At 35.8% G+C, this 16,305-nt stretch overlaps 1 protein-coding gene across 1 annotated transcript in view; it reads left to right on the forward strand.

Annotated features, from left to right (window-relative positions):
• The window catches only part of vat1 (vesicle amine transport 1), a 58,453-nt gene that overhangs the window by 30,799 nt on the left and 11,349 nt on the right, over positions 1 to 16,305 (forward strand). The window contains exons 3-4 of the mRNA XM_056453311.1: positions 6,600 to 6,770; positions 11,706 to 11,795. Of these exons, the coding sequence (XP_056309286.1) occupies positions 6,600 to 6,770; positions 11,706 to 11,795 (261 nt within the window). The remainder of the gene's footprint in view (positions 1 to 6,599; positions 6,771 to 11,705; positions 11,796 to 16,305) is intronic.

A 16,305-nucleotide genomic window follows, 5' to 3' on the forward strand; every position in this document is an offset into this window, starting at 1 on the left:
ACACAGAAGATTTAGCGAATAGCAGAGACCGAGTCAAGGAGAGTAAAGTGCACATATTTTTGGAGATTAGCAGATATGTGCACACATGAAAGCTTCGTCCTGTGTGTGTGTTTGTGAGAGAGATTGAGGGGATCTATTGGCCCTGGTCTTATGACTGGAGCTCAGTGGTCATGGGGCGTCCTGGCACTGCAGCCCCTCTGCCCCACGAGGTTTAGGAGACGGGAGAGAAGAGACACCAGGTTAAAGAGTATGATGTGAAAGAAATGCGTGTTCCCTTGCATTGTGTTCCGTCTGACAGAGAAAATGGCGGCCCGCTGCTTTCCGAGAGACCAGCTCTCCCCGAGTCTCCAGGCAACACAAACTTCATTCAGCAGCCAGTGAATGAGGCAGACTTTAATGAAGTGATGGAGCACAACTACAGACTGTATGTCAGGACTGAGCATTGACCATCAGATTGGCCTGATTTGATTCTGATTCACAAGGTCTCCATATAATGTGATTAATTTGAGTGAATAATATAGATTTAATAAACAATAACATTAAAAGTGTTACTTATATTTATTATTTATTTATTTGTGTGGCTACATTGAGGCTGTTTATAATTGGTCACTTGGTAATACTTCTTTTCAGTTTCTTTTCATTTAGGAAAATGGCAGGTGTAAATGCCCTCAGAAATGCATTTGAGATTACATTTGATGCTAAAAGCCACTTCAGATGGTGGTCAGGCACATATTCCAGCTGAAACTGGACCAGTTTAAATTCATTTGGTTGTCGAAAACACATATGTAAGGTTTACTCCTTCCAAAATGTACTAAAATAAACGTGAAAGTGTGTTATGAGCTATATACCTGTACCCTGCACTTGCACTGCTGGTTAGACCTAAACTGCATTTCGTTACCTTGTACTTGTACATGTGTATTGACAATAAGGTTGAATCTAATCTAATCTCATCTGATGTAATCTTATTTATTGTGACATAGATATAACAGAGCTAATGCAAAATTCAATGGCAATGCCACAGATGACCTTTTAGGATGTTTTTATTTATTTATTTATTCTTGTTTGTTTCATTTTATTTTTGACTGTCTTAATGACTATTAAGTGATCAAATTAGAATGTTAAATTAATATTAAATATCAGCATTAACAACAGAGACTTCTCACGCACCTGTAGTTTGCTTATTTCTGTGAATGAGGAGGTAAAATAGAGCATTTTGTGTTGTACAGAGGAACAGTGTTTTGCTTGTTTGGAGAGTATTAAGCACAAATGAATGTAAATCCTTTAGTTTTGAATGATGTCTTGCACGTTCTGTCCGACAGATGTTTCATTTAGCCTGTAATGACAGTAATTGCGGAGCCTTCCTTGTGTAATGACGTTTTACTGGAACAGGAGTGAATTACAAAGACTGTAGCCTGCATGAAAAGTCATTTGAATGCATGTCGAATAAGATATATATGGTTCTGCAATTGGCATTAGATACAGCATGTTTTAGGTCAATGTAACATTGTTAAAGGAACATGTAGCACAATTGAAGATCGAATTTATGTACATTTTAGCAAAAACACGTGTATGGCCAATCAGAGAGAAACATCCAGTTAGGGAAAACACGTGACCAGGTGTAAGCAGGTCCATTAAGTAGATAGTTTACCCCCAAAAAAAGACAATTCTGCCATTATTTACATTGAACACAAAAGAAGATATCTTGAAGAATGACTAAAACCTGTAACCATTGACTTCCATAGTAGGAAAAACAAAGACTATGGAAGTCAATGGTTACCAGCTTCCATAATTCTTCAAAATATCTTCCATTTTGTTAAACAAACTGAACTTGTTGCAGAGGGATTTAATTTCATAATCGTTTTTTGATTTCAGTTTTCTTAGTAAAACTGCTTTGATGCGAGTTACATTGTTACACTTCATATCATGGGTGCTCAACCCTGTACTTTCCTGCAGATTTCAGTTGCAACCCATATCAAACACACCTGCCTGTAATTATCTAGTGCTCTTCAGGTCCAAATTAATTGGTTCAGGTGTGTTTGTCAAGGTTGGAGCTGAAATCCTCAGGAAGATAGATCTACGGGAACAGGGTTGAGCACCACTGCTTTACATTAGTTACACTTTACAAAGTTACATTTTCTTAATCACTCCTTGGAAACATTGTGCATTTTAAATTGTGCTTTATGCAGGCGAGTGGCCTTGACAAACCACCTGTAGAAACACTCTATCTTATGCACCTGACACTATTTAACCACCGTCTTACAAGGAATAAGGGAATAAGGAAAACGATGCTTACTATAAATGTGCCACAATCATGTTGCACTGCTTGGTTCAACCTTAAATACCTCTTTTGCACAATATTCAACCTTAAATATTTCTCTTGCACAATATCTTACACAACATTGTTCAGTCTCATGTAAAAGTACATGTATAACCTGTCTTGTGTGTGTATAGATAAGATATTATAGATCTTATAGTATATGTTAGCTACAGTTTTTTTTAACAGCTCTTATGTCCAGTGTTGTGTTTGTATGTATGATTAATTATGTATCACTTTAAACCTTTTCTACAGCACAGGAAATTTTAATTGCCTCAGTTTTTAAACATTGTCATTTTGACTACATCAAACAAACCGCGCTACCCTGCTATTATTGTTATAGTAAGGAAAAAACAGAGGGAAATAAAGTTTATCAAGGAATACAAATAGTTTGGTCTCAAACTAACTAGCCTGAAGTGACGAGTATACGCAATGTTGAGTCTGAATTATAATTGATCATTTCGCAAGTGTTTTTTTTTGTGACACTGACTGTGTGAGGGTTTCAAAAGCATTCAGGCATAAGAAAATGTACTGTTTATTACTAAAAAACGTTACTAATAACGATTAGTTTTATTAAATTGTTTATAACAACAAATACTATGCAGTATTATTTTACTGTTGATTATTCAATTACTGTACACCTGAATATATTTTGACTCTTTGGAATACAACAAACTCTGTTTATTTCATTAGCAAACGTTTGTTTATCAAAATTGATCTTTGCTTGTAGATTATTATATTTTATGCACCCCACCCCTTACAGAATCATCTCTAAAATTATAGGTTCTTTATAAACATTTGTTTAACTCATCTAGTGAAATTGTATTCATATAACAATATATATCGCAGAATAAAATAAATATCACAATGTGTAATTTTTCCAATATCATGCAGCCCTAGTGTGCTTGAAAATGCAAGTCGTCACAATGTGAAGCCTCATGCACGCGATCACATTTCATGTGTATCACTGTATGTATGGGCTGCTCTATTAATTTTGCCATTAGATAAGCTTTACCCTTTATAGGTTCATGCACTAGTGACCTTTTAAGACACTGCTCTCCCTCTCCCTTAGAAACGTACACAGACAAAGCGCAGATTAAAAACGATCTGCTGACGATCTATGGCTGATGTAAATGGCATCTTTAAGACATTAGACCTCAGGCAGAGCTCATGATTGGTGACCTGCTGTCCTGGAGCCTGGACCTGCAGTTTTGAGGTTAAAGCTCGTTTCCAAAAATATCATGCTTTCATGTTTTCAGTGGTGACGGTAGCATAATATGTAGACCATAAACATTTCTTTAACTTTCATGAGCCACCACTGTTTAATGTTAAAACTCCATTGAAATGCTTTTAAATGCACAGATTAGTTTGGTGTGAGATGTAATTACAATTGAAGCTAAAAGAGAGGATGGGACAATAGAGTAGCTCCTCCCCCTTTTTGAAAACCTCCAATAGCTTCTTGTTTGCATCACTTCTGCCAGTTAGGTTCTTTGAGGTAAAGCGCATCAGACTTATGACTGCCACAGTTTATTATAGTCTGTCCAAACATTTCACTGCTTCAAAATGCAGTATTCAGCATTTCAAATGGATCTAATGCATTTTGTGGTACATGCCGACTCATGCACATGATCTGCTCTTTGGCTGCCTCTGAATACAGAAGACTGTGTATGAGCCATTATGGGACTTCATGAGACATAAACGCAAAACCAGACTTCATTCATCTGAAATGAAGGATATTTACACTATATGAATTTTTATCCCCTATACAGTGATTGCCATATATAAGTCCACCCCTCACAAATCTCTCTTTTAAATTGATATTTTTAATAGGAAGCTATACAATATTATATTTGTGCATATACATTAGTCAATACTGAAGCCAAATCTGGAGCTTATCTAACAAAATAACTTACAATAACGGTCAAAAAACTAGTGTATCCAAATTCATGTTATAGAAAAATATTAAATACAAATTTAAAAAAAGGGAAAATCAAGAGAAGCAAAAAAATAGAAAGATTTAGTTGAAATTTTGTAGGTTGTACTTTTTTTTTTTTTTTTTTTTTTGCTAATTTTCATTTGAATTTAATTGTATTATCTTTCAATTTCTAAAAATGTCTGGTAACTAAAATATTATTTTAAGAAATATATCTGGTCACTGGCGGATTTAGGCTTGGGCAATATGGGCGATCGCCCGGGGCGGCATCTTGCTGGGGGCGGCACGGGGAGATGGTGCAAACAAAAGAAAAAAAACGTGCACAGGTAAAAATCATATGTGCCACAGTAAGCTTTGAGATACGGTTTACTTGATGCAAGTGTATTAATCCCAAAAATGGGAATCCAGACATAAAGACGTTAGAGGCCGTTCACATTTGACGTCTTTTGTAAACAAATGATTCTATTTTTTGTTTGTATTTTATAATTGTATAATTAATATTCATGCAAAAGATTTCTCAAGTGATCTTAGCATATAACTCCAGTTTTGTCTTTACATTGTTATTTAGGATTGATTTCTGTTATTTATTTAGAATTATAATTGTATAATAATAATAATAATAATAATAATAATAATAATAATAATAATAATGATGATGATGATAATAATTGTATTTATAATTAATATAAACATTTGTAATAATTCCAGTTCTAGTTTTGTCCACATTTTACCCAAAGTTGGGGTAAAACAACAAACATTTTTTAGAATGTACATGTTCAATTGTCCTTTTTATATTGACTACAGTAGATGTAACCTTGCAACTGTTTATAAGCTTGAAGAGAGGGGCATATATGGGGTGGTTGGCCCAGGGTGCCATTCAAGCTAGAACTGCCTCTGTATCTGGTTAATAAAGCTGTTTTGTTTAAGTGCACCAAAATACATAGCCTATATTCACTGAGAAATGGATACAAATATTCATTTTCAAAATGGGGTGTACTCGATTATGCTGAGCACCGTATGGACCCTTTTCACATATCCGGGTTTCTCAGTAGCAGAAGTCATCATAGTTGAGTAAACTTAGCGCAGTGTATGGGACAGATAGAGAAATATTTTTTTACAATCCTGTTTGCTGAAATATAAAAAGAAAAATGCCACAATGGTGTGATCAAGACTTTCAGAAAAAGAAAGAAAAATGTGAGACTGATAATGGCAACCAGAAGAGAGACCAATGTAAAATTTACTGTCCCATCCATACACTCTACAGTTCAAAAGCCTGGCACAAGCACTGTTTTTTTTTTTTTTTCATAATTTGATGCAACAATTATATTATACATGCATAAATACATATAAATGTTCATACATTTAAAAAAAAAATCGAAATATTAAACTTTGAAGGATTTAGGAGCTGATGACTGTTAAATGCGTTATTACCATCTTGTGAAAAGGGTCCATTTTGTGATGATGCAATGGAAGTAGAGGCAGCACAATGAAAGCAATAATACCCCACTTTAAAGGCACAATAAGATTTTTATTTTATTAAAATATCAAGGAACTACTAGACCAAATGTTACGAAGATGCTCAAATCCAGAGAAATAAACAATATTAACTATTGCATTGCCATGTAAATGACCTCACACACTATTTCCTGTTTGTTTGTTCTTTTTTCATCAGAAATTGCTTCAGCAGCTTTGTTTTATTTCAAAGGCTTCATATGATGATCATAAGTTTTTGGCATAATAAGCCAAAATATGATTTCTGCAGGAGTTCCGCAAAGGCTGATTAATACTTCTGCGTCAAGAACACGCGTATGGTTCGGCACAGCCTCCGCTTGGTCACATATACATACATACATACATACATACATACACACATACATACACACATACATGCATACATATATATTTTTTTAGATATTTATTTATTTATTTATTTATTTATATATTTTTAAAATTTATTTATTTATTATTATAATTTTCATTAAAAATGTTTTATTTTAATTTTAGTGGAAAAAAAACTTTATTTCAGAGGGCTGTTTTTGATGTACATGAATCGCCGTTTATTTCTAAATAAAGTCCTTGCTCATCCATTAGAGGAGAAGAAACACTTCATAAAATCCATTCAACTTATTTGCCCTTGAAGCCGCTTGCAAGATAAATGAGGATGATGGGATTGCTACAATGGTCCTAATGTTTGTTCATGTGTGGGTGTGTGTTCATCTTTAAGCTCATATTGTCTGCATTGAGTCTGTCCTCTTGTACACCCTTGCTTCAATGGTTCTGCTTCTGCTTTGAGATGGAAAGTGCTGGAAATAAGCTCTTCTCCTTTCCTAAATTGTTCTGTTCCCTGTCTAGGTGGAGTGGGCATCGCCGCTACCCAGCTGTGTAAAACGGTGAATGATGTCACAGTGTTTGGCACCGCCTCTGCCAGCAAGCATGAGGTCATCAGTCAGGGTGGAGTCACTCACCCCATCGACTACAGGACGCGCGATTACGTGGAGGAGGTCCGCAAAATAAGCCCTAAAGGTGAGCACAGATAAACTAAATCACTCAATTTTGAAACCATTGTTTAAAAGTTTGGGGCATCAATTTTTTTTCATTGTTTTAATTTTTAAAAAATTACTGTATGGTTACTACCTTGGCCAGGTCTTTTGTAAAATATATTTTAGATCTCAACAAGACTTCCTGGTTAACTAAAGGTAAAAAAATATAGAAATTACAAATAATGCTTACAGGTTTGTTTGTTTTTTTCTTCATCTGTTTGCATGTGAATACAGTTGTAACTTTATATTCAGTGTTGACGCTACTAGCTTAACTACATTTCTCAGTAGTGTGACTAAATAAAATAGCTTTTCAGTAGCGAAGCTATTATTTTGATCTCGAGTTCAGACTGCATGATTTTAGCCCTGATTTTGACTCACCGACAGATTTTGAGAAATCGCAGACAAATTCCCGAAATCACAGGTAAATCAGTGCTCTTTCAAGCGAGTATCGTTCACACAGTGTGAACTATCAAAGATGCGATCTAAGAGAATCGTCGATGAGTCGCTGACACCTGTGAGATATTTGGCATGCAAAATATCTGGACCTGTCAGCGAAAATCATGCCGTGTGAAATGTGTTCTGATTGAAAATATTAAGGAGCAGCATCCACTAATATATCTGCAGGCCAGCGGGAGGTTGGGGGCGAAGACTCATGTTGTTTCCATGTCACTTCTCGCGTGTGTTTGGTTGTGAGACGTAGTTTGCAGACTGAGACAAATTGTCAGCGATTCTTCCTCTTCTGAAGTCGTACAGTGTGAAACCCCCTGTCGCCGATCCATCTTGCAGTGTCAACCGATAGTCATGCAGTGTGAAATCATCTGTCACGCCGCTACTTTGAAAATCGTGCAGTCTGAACTCAGGATAAGCAAGTAGAGCAGTAGCATACACATAAGCTACATTTACCAATCTTGGATCCTTAAATGACGCCACCGCCATTCACCGAGCTGTGAGGCCGGTGTCTGGCCGATGAAAGTAAATCGAGAATGGTGAATTCTGGTCGAAAACAAACTTTTTGGTGAGTTACTGCCACCTCTTGCTCCAGTCAGTGAATCAATCATTGGGCTGACACGAGAAACTTGCTTGATGCAAAGATGATTATAGAGGATTTTTTTCTGAAGCAGGACCATACTTCCAAATACATGTCTTATGGCCCGTTTCCACTAAGTGGTACGGTATAAGTCGGTATGCTTTTATGTCCATTTCTGCCGTCAAAGAGGTATCAAAAAGCGAATCTTACGATACCACTTTTTTTGGATACTCTTTCCAAAGGGTACCTAGCACAAAAAAGGGTGCTAATAGGTGGAGCTAGATGCAGCCGAACACTATTGGTTTACAGAGAAACACCACTAGCGGGTGCACAAGGGAGGAGAATGAAAACAAAGGAACCGCCATTTTTAAATATACAGCCGAGACATTACATCGCAATAATATATACATATAATAACCAGCCATGGTCGACCCAATCTCAAGTGTAAATGAAGTCGACTGCATCTTTCTTTCGAACACCACGGCCACCAAAAGGGTAACATTTGGTACATTTGGCAGTGGAGACACAATCCTGATAAAGGTCACCCGTACCGTACTGTACCACGCAGTAAAAATTATGCATTAAGGTTAATTCTGATGCTGTGCTCTTGTTAGAGTTGAATTGGTTTTACATTTATTTATTGTTTGTTCTGCAAATGTGCCCAAGTACACTTACATGAAAAAATAATATAGTAGTTTAATGTAAATACTTTTCAAATATTTAAAAACTAATTGTAGCTTAGCTGCTTTTACTATGTAGCTTATCTTTTGTACAACTGTTTTGATGCATTAGAAGTAAATATTAATTTGCTTGTGTTTTTTAAATCTTTCAGTACTGATAATGATTAGGATTTAGCAAATCAACAAATATAAAGCTATCCGAGTGTGTAAAATTATTTCACTTTAAAATTAAAACACTACCGATGAGCATTAATGTCTGTTTTTTTCCACACAGACACAATAAAAGATCTTATCCAGGCTTTTGAACAGTAGTTTATTTGTGGTTAATGAGCTTAAAGCCACATGTTTATTATTAGGCAGCAATTTAAATGCAGCATGTTCACAAATAAATCTATGAAAATTCTTCTGCTTTGACTGCTGGGCGCACAAATAGGCCACCTTAATTTAAAACAAAATGGAAATCAAGCATAATAATGAATCTAGTGTATGACACAATAAGTCTTTAAGAGATGTTTGGGGATCACTTTGTAACCCACTTTTCTCTCCGCATTTGTGTTTCTGATGCATCAAAAGGTATTGTTTTTGTACATGTTTTTTGAGTCAGCTATAACTCTTACGCATTCAGATGAAATGTTGTTTACTGTTAGTCTTATCACAGAAACAGGCACAACAAGTTCATTTCTTTTTTTGTTTAGCTGTCTTCCCTGTGCGAACATTTTATTTGATGTACTCCCTTGACCATAACAATGTTAGAAATTGGGAAACACAGTATCACATCCACAACATTCCACTCCGGTCAGCATAAGAGCAGAATTAACCCATAAACAACAGTCTTTGCACTGCTAAAATACAGACATTTGAATTATCAGACACAGATTCTGGACAAAAACAACAGCATCAACAACAACAAAAACAGTGTCACAGCTAAATGTGTCTATGTAAATGTGTATTACAGTAGCAGGGAAAGTGAAGTGTTTCAAGAGACGGAGAATGTTTTGTCATGCAAACTAGCAGCTGAAAGAACAGCATAGTGAACATGCATTGCTAAAAATATCTAAATAAACACGTACAGGATAACAATGCAAATATATTGTGGTCAGAAAGACTTCATGATCTGTAAGGCTGCTTTTATTTAGTCAAAAATACAGTAAATGACGATGCATTACTCCAGTCTTCACGTCATCTATTATAGAAATCATAATATGTTGATTTGCTGTTTCATAAACATCTCTTATTATTAATGTTGACAAGAATTGTGCTGCTTAGTTTTGTGATACGAAACAGTATTTTGTTTAAAATAGTTTATTACAATGCAACAGTCGTAACCGTAAACAGTAACAGTATTTTTCTGAGTGTGTTTTTGTGCTGCTACCTTAGCTGATTTCAAGTCGGTTATTAATAAATATGACAATAAAACCACCAGTAGGTGGCAACAAGTTCCTGTTTTGATTAGTGAGTCATTCAGTGATTCAATCAAATGATTTAAGTAAAAATGTAGCAAATTAGCTTTTCTTTTTGATATTTGACGTTGGTCTATCAGGAAGTGACCAATTTGTTCTTTTTGAAATAGTTCTTTATTGGAAAATGTTGATTTCCGATATTCCAGTTTTGTGCATAAATTTAATTAGCATTTTTTCATGGAAATATGTTAGCTCACACATTCTTTAAAATTATTATATTTATCCAAGATGATATCCACACACCTACATAACCTTTAAAGGGGACCTCTTATGCAAAAAAATAAGCACTTTTGTAATGGGTTTAAACACGGTTGTGTGACAAGAATGTGTAAATATAGCCAGCCTCTAATGGTAAACATGTATTAACTTTTTTTAAAATAATAATAACACTTAAAATAAAAATAAAATGAAATAAAAACAATCAGCAGAAACTCTTCGACATTATCCTTTTGTATGTCATCAGAGGGGGAAAGCCCTGCCCCTGCCTCATTAGCATAAACAGCCCTGAGTGAGAAGCAGCCGTCAACCATTTGAGTTTTCGCCGTAAATGCTGAAGACACTGAGAACAATTCATAGGTATTATAAATGTGGAAACTACGGTGGCTGAGAGAGCTTAACATGCTGCAATTTAACCCTTTCACTACCTCACCAAGAAAAAAAATGTTTGGATTGTATTTCTTAACTCCTAATGTTGCTTGTTAACACACTCAAAGCATTTTTTTTCAACACATCTCATAATTTCTAAAATATCAATCTCTACCAAATGATAGATATGTTGGTTTATGGTAAAAATACCAGACTTAATAGATATACTATGAAAAACCTGATAATATAAAGGGTAAGACAAATTTATTTAAAACAACATTTTTTAAAAAATAAATCATTTTTGAATACTAAATCAACTTGTGTTTGTTTTACACCGTTTGGTAGAGGGACAGTCAAAGAGTTAAGAAAACATGCAATTACAAAAAATGCCAGCAAATTAAGAAAAGATCTTCATCAGTTTGACAGCGCACGTGCTGCAAATCTTCACAATGCAAACACATTTTTTAAAAAATGTGCTGCATTCTCACAACGCAAACAAATTAATAAAACATGCTGCATTTTTCTCACAACGCAAAAATTACAAAAATGCGCTGCATTTTCTCACAGCGCAAACAAATTAATGAAATGTTTCAAGGATAACCTAGAATGTGACAGACCCAGCTGTTTAGGTTATGGTTATTTAGGCTAAAAAAACACTAAAGACACAGAGTCTGGATATTAAAATAAACAAACAAAAACCTCACCTTTCAAAGATCACCTGCAACTTCACTGAGCAATGGTCACGCACAGCAGCGTTTTTTGTAATTGCACGTGTTTTCTTAAATTGCAGCACGTTAAGCTCTCTCGACCACTGTAGGAAACACTGTAGTCTCCGTAGACTGTCTTCTTCTGAGCCGCATCTTTCAGAAATAATGTTTTCATTTGAATTTGAAGAGACAGTCACCAAAATGGCTTAAATTGGAACAAAGCCTAAAAGGTACAGTTTCAAAAGAGTTATAAAAAACTATTTTTTTTTTTAACTGAAACTTCACATATTTATGTGAAGACTCGTTATATATCTTGTAAAAAGGGGCATAATAGGTAGCCTTTTGGAATTGGAATTCCTGTTTATATAAGCATGTTAAATGTAAAAAGTGAAATCTTGTGATAATTCACCATCTATGTGTATTTTTGTTGTTGTTTTTTTTTTTATTTTATTTTTTTAGGCTTGGATATTGTTCTGGATCCTCTGGGAGGCTCTGACACCCATAAAGGCTACAACCTGCTCAAACCAATGGGGAAGCTCATCAGCTACGGTGAGAGACACTTTGAACCCACTACACTTTCAGGTCACTTTGACCAAATACTAGTTTCGACTTGGCGTCCAATCCATAGAACCGAATTGGTTAAAATTGACCAAATCCCAACAGACACGTTTGAATAGCTTGACAGTGACGTACAACAGTAAATCAACTTCATAAAACACAATACCCGGAACGAGACCCCTTAAACAACATGGCGTCCTGTAGTCCCACCCAACTGTCTTTGTCCCTCCATCTCTTTCTCGGGCTCGCTCTCTTCCTCTATCCTGCTTTATCAGAACAATGGCTCCTCTATCTGACACAGAACCCAGAAAGTGTCCGAATGTAGCAGACTGGGTCAGGTCCAAATCACAGGCCAACTCTGAGCTCGCTTTGTGTCAGTGTGTGTGTGTGTGAAGCAGGGACACGGACAGAGAGGGTTGTCATCGCTTTATACTCCCATTTCCCTCTCGCTAATGGTACTATATAGTGTAATTTAGCCTGATATCCTTTGTCTTCGCAATATGTGGTGTTCTTATCTTATTTCATGCTAATAAGCCACCTTTGAAGTGAACAGAGAGGGAGATGTGGTTTGAAAACGAAAGAGGACGTGGATAATCGCGCAAAGACAAGCGAGGGAGTGACAGACATGGGAAGCGACGTGAGAGGATGTGCGGACAGTGAGCGAATAAAGACGGGTCAAAGAGTGCAGTGTTGGAAAAAGCGGAGAAAAAGAGAGCGAGAAGGAGGGCTGGAGAGGCATGTCATTCCTCTGTAAATGAAGAACGCTCACTGTGGGAGCCATTAAGCAGTAATTCAAGCCTCGGTCAACCGCACACACACATTTTACATGCAGAAATCTCACACAAAAATATCTATTCATGCTCGAGGATCATGCTCAGCTCACACACACAAAGGCTTTTTTTACATGCTAGGACGTAGGGATGGGTGGTATGATGGGGAACTGTGATATTTTGCGCTGTTTTACATTTAATTTGTACACATTGTTAAAGACACAGAAAATGACAACAATACAGTGATATGTAAACAGGAAAGAGCTTGTTATTAAGGGGCTTTTGCATTGCTGATTATACTGAGCGTTATATAACCATGTAATGGCACATAATCAGATTACAGTTACTTATGGATTACGTGATTGTAAAATTAATCGTACATTGGCAGCAAATTATTATATTACTACATTAATACTCTTGAGGAAACCATTAAACAGCATTTATTTTAAAGGGCACCTATGATGAAAACCATCTTTTGTAAGCTGTTTAGACAGAACTGTGTGCAAGTATAGTGTGTCCACAGTCCTACTAGGGTGATATAAAGACAATAAGCCTCTTTTTAAGTTTTCTGACAAAATAGGATCCAAATTTCTCCTATTTTGAGGCCCACTGCAGCATTGCGTTGGAGTATGGTTTCCCCGCCCTCCGATCGATTGACAGCCGCCTATTAACATGTCCGTTAATATCAACAGGACAGGACGTGTGGAAAGCAACTGGGAATAAAAGATCTGTTCAGCTCTCTGTGATCATCAGTCATCATCAAATGTGATCAAGAATGAGTTTTAATAAGTCTAATAAGTTTAAATACTGTCTTTATCACCACACCCACATGTCAGTACAATTATAAAAGAAGACGCTTCAATTACGGTTTGTGGAAGTTAAATTGGGTTTATTTTGTACATTAACATAACGTATATCCATACAGCAGTGGATGATAAAGTGTATTCTGTCACATTTGCGTGCAAAAACAGTGCAAAGTTGTGTGTGTGTGTGTGTGAACTATGTAATAACATTGGGTGTGAATCATCATTGCAAAAAGGCTTGAATTAACTCCACAACAAATGCATCAAATAATCATTGTAAAAGTTCTTACTGTAGTATTTCTCACAAACGTTACGTGAGATCTGCTTCCTTCATGTCTATCACTGTGCTGTTTATCTGACGGAGCCGAGGCAGAGATTGAGGCACGCTCTGAACGGTGGATTGGGAGAACTAGCATTAAAGGCAAAAACAACTAAAATGTGTTCAGAGCAGAACATTCTAATGTTATGAAAGGTCTAATAAATAATATGATGTGTGTTTCGAGCTGAAACTTTACAGACACAATCTGGAGACACAAAAGACTTCTCTTAAATCTTGAAAAAGGGGTAAAATAGGTGCCCTTTAAAAATTGGTCACACTTTATTATAAGGTCTGCGTGAATTGGAGGTGGCTGAGACTTTTATTTCAGTATGTTGATGTGCTTCCAGCTGAAACTGAATATTAAGTAGGGGCGGGGCTTTATTTTTGGACATCATTACCTCATAGAAAACTAACAGTAAGGGGGCGTGGCCAAGAATTTGCTATCAAACTGCAAGTGGTCAGATTTTGATTAAAGATTACTAAAACAAATGTTTTCAGTTTAATGGTCTATCCAAAGAATAACAATGTGCGCTAGAAAAGTAATGTAAATTGATTTCACATGGATTTAAGGTACAATTCGAGCTGATAACAAACCATTATCTATGACTTACACTTTAAACTCACAATTTGGTGCTTGTTAATAGTTAAAGGTCCAGTGAAGTGCTTTGAAATGTGCATTTTTATTCGATGTTTGACGTAATCTCAACTGAAACACAAAGAGAGGGTGAGGCAAAGAGTTGCTCCTCCCTTTTTTATAAAACAGCCAATAGCATTTTATCACAGCTCTGCCAGTGAGTGATTGAGCTCAACCGCATCAAATGAAAAGCAAAAAAAGAGGCTTCTTGATTGGTCAAGATTTGATGAGAAACTGAAGTTTGAGGTGACGTGAAAACATAAAACAAAACATTGATCCATTCAGGCAGAAGTAACAAACTGCAAGCTTTAGATGTTTGTATTAGTTTTATATCTTCTAATCTCGAATTTTATCATTATTTCGTAGCACACGTGTGCTCGTTTTTCGCGATTTGTTTTCGAACAATCAGAGAAATGACTAGGAATAATAAATGGTCAAACTACTTGCTCTACAAACAAGTGTGTTCATGACTATACATAAAAGAAGAAGAATATCATAAGGACATATCTGTTTGCAGCATCAGTTTACTTGACTATCTGTTTTTAAGGTCTAAAAATCAATGGAAGTGAATAAGACCGGAAGTGTCGAGCCAAAATGATTCCAATGGCTGCGTCCACTCATACTTGAAGAATAAGGTCAATAGATAACCTTAAAACTAACATACTGATACTAAAATTAAAAACATTATTTTAATTTCACTGAACCTTTAAGGTGGGGGTCGGATAGGGATGTAGAATAAGATCATGCAGAGTATGTACTTTATAAGTCTAAGTAATAAACAGACAACAATAATAGGCAGGTAATAAGCCACCTAATAGTGAGAGTTGCCATTTTGTAACATGTACATGCATGTACTGTCATTGACTGCTTTTTAAAATGAGTTTTTTTTTTTTTTTTTACATTTTTGATAAGCATGCCAAATTCAAGATTTAGTAGTAAACACCTTATTGCTGTGACTGGGTAGCCATTTTGAATGTTAGAAAAAATAGATTGCCTCTTCTTTGATATGAAAATAATGTGTCATTTTGGTTTCTAAAAATGTATAAACACCTAGGAGGTATCAAACTATATATATAACAAAAGACAGAAGCAAACAGACACACTCTTCTTGTCTCTACAAGTGGAGTGATGAAACTAAACACAATGTAATCTGTTGTAATGAGTATAACTGCACTGGATGCGACATTGCAACTTCCCGGCAGTAAACTGATGCCCCATTCTATGTGCTGACTTTCTGTAAGTGCCAGAGAAATGGACTTCCAGTGTGATGCAGCATTGGTCGTGTCTGGTGTAGACAGTGTTAGGATCACAAGGCAGACAAGGAAGAGACTGTTGTTGCACAACTTGGTTGGCACTGCACGTCTTGTAATCCTCCGAGGCATCTCAATCATTTAATTGCTGGAGTAATCCTGGCTTTCCATCATTAGTATTTACTCTTCTTCTACCAGTGCACAAATCGGTGGGTGAGCTAAAGAGTCATAATGTAGACTTGTTTCAGATTTTGTCCCAGCATTAAGTAATATTGTGACGAACAACTTCATTTTCAAGTCATTTTAGACACTTGGCTTGAACATTTCTTGTTCGTTGGAAAGCAACATTGAAGTTTCAAAAATCAAATCTATTTAAAATCTATTTAAAAACTTAAAATCTATTTAAAAACTTAATCAATTTAAAGCATTCGTGAAGTGTTTAAAGCAGTAGTGTATATAGGGTGGTGCAAAAAATGTCAAAACGGCGAATTTTTTTGCTGCTTATTTCTTTATAATGGGTGTTTTACATTCTTTTAACATAACTCGGACATATTCACCTTATTCTCCGCGTACGAGTAGACGCAGCCATTTCAATCATTTTGGCTCGAAACTTCCGGTCTCATTCACTTCCATTCATTTTTAAACGTTAAAAACAGCTCGTTTTGCTGCTTGGTGTTGCAAACTGATATTTTATTATTATATTATTTTACTTTGTCTGTATTCTA

The sequence above is a fragment of the Danio aesculapii genome, chromosome 3, assembly GCF_903798145.1.
Source record: "Danio aesculapii chromosome 3, fDanAes4.1, whole genome shotgun sequence".
In the NCBI taxonomy this organism is placed as follows: Eukaryota; Metazoa; Chordata; class Actinopteri; order Cypriniformes; family Danionidae; genus Danio; species Danio aesculapii.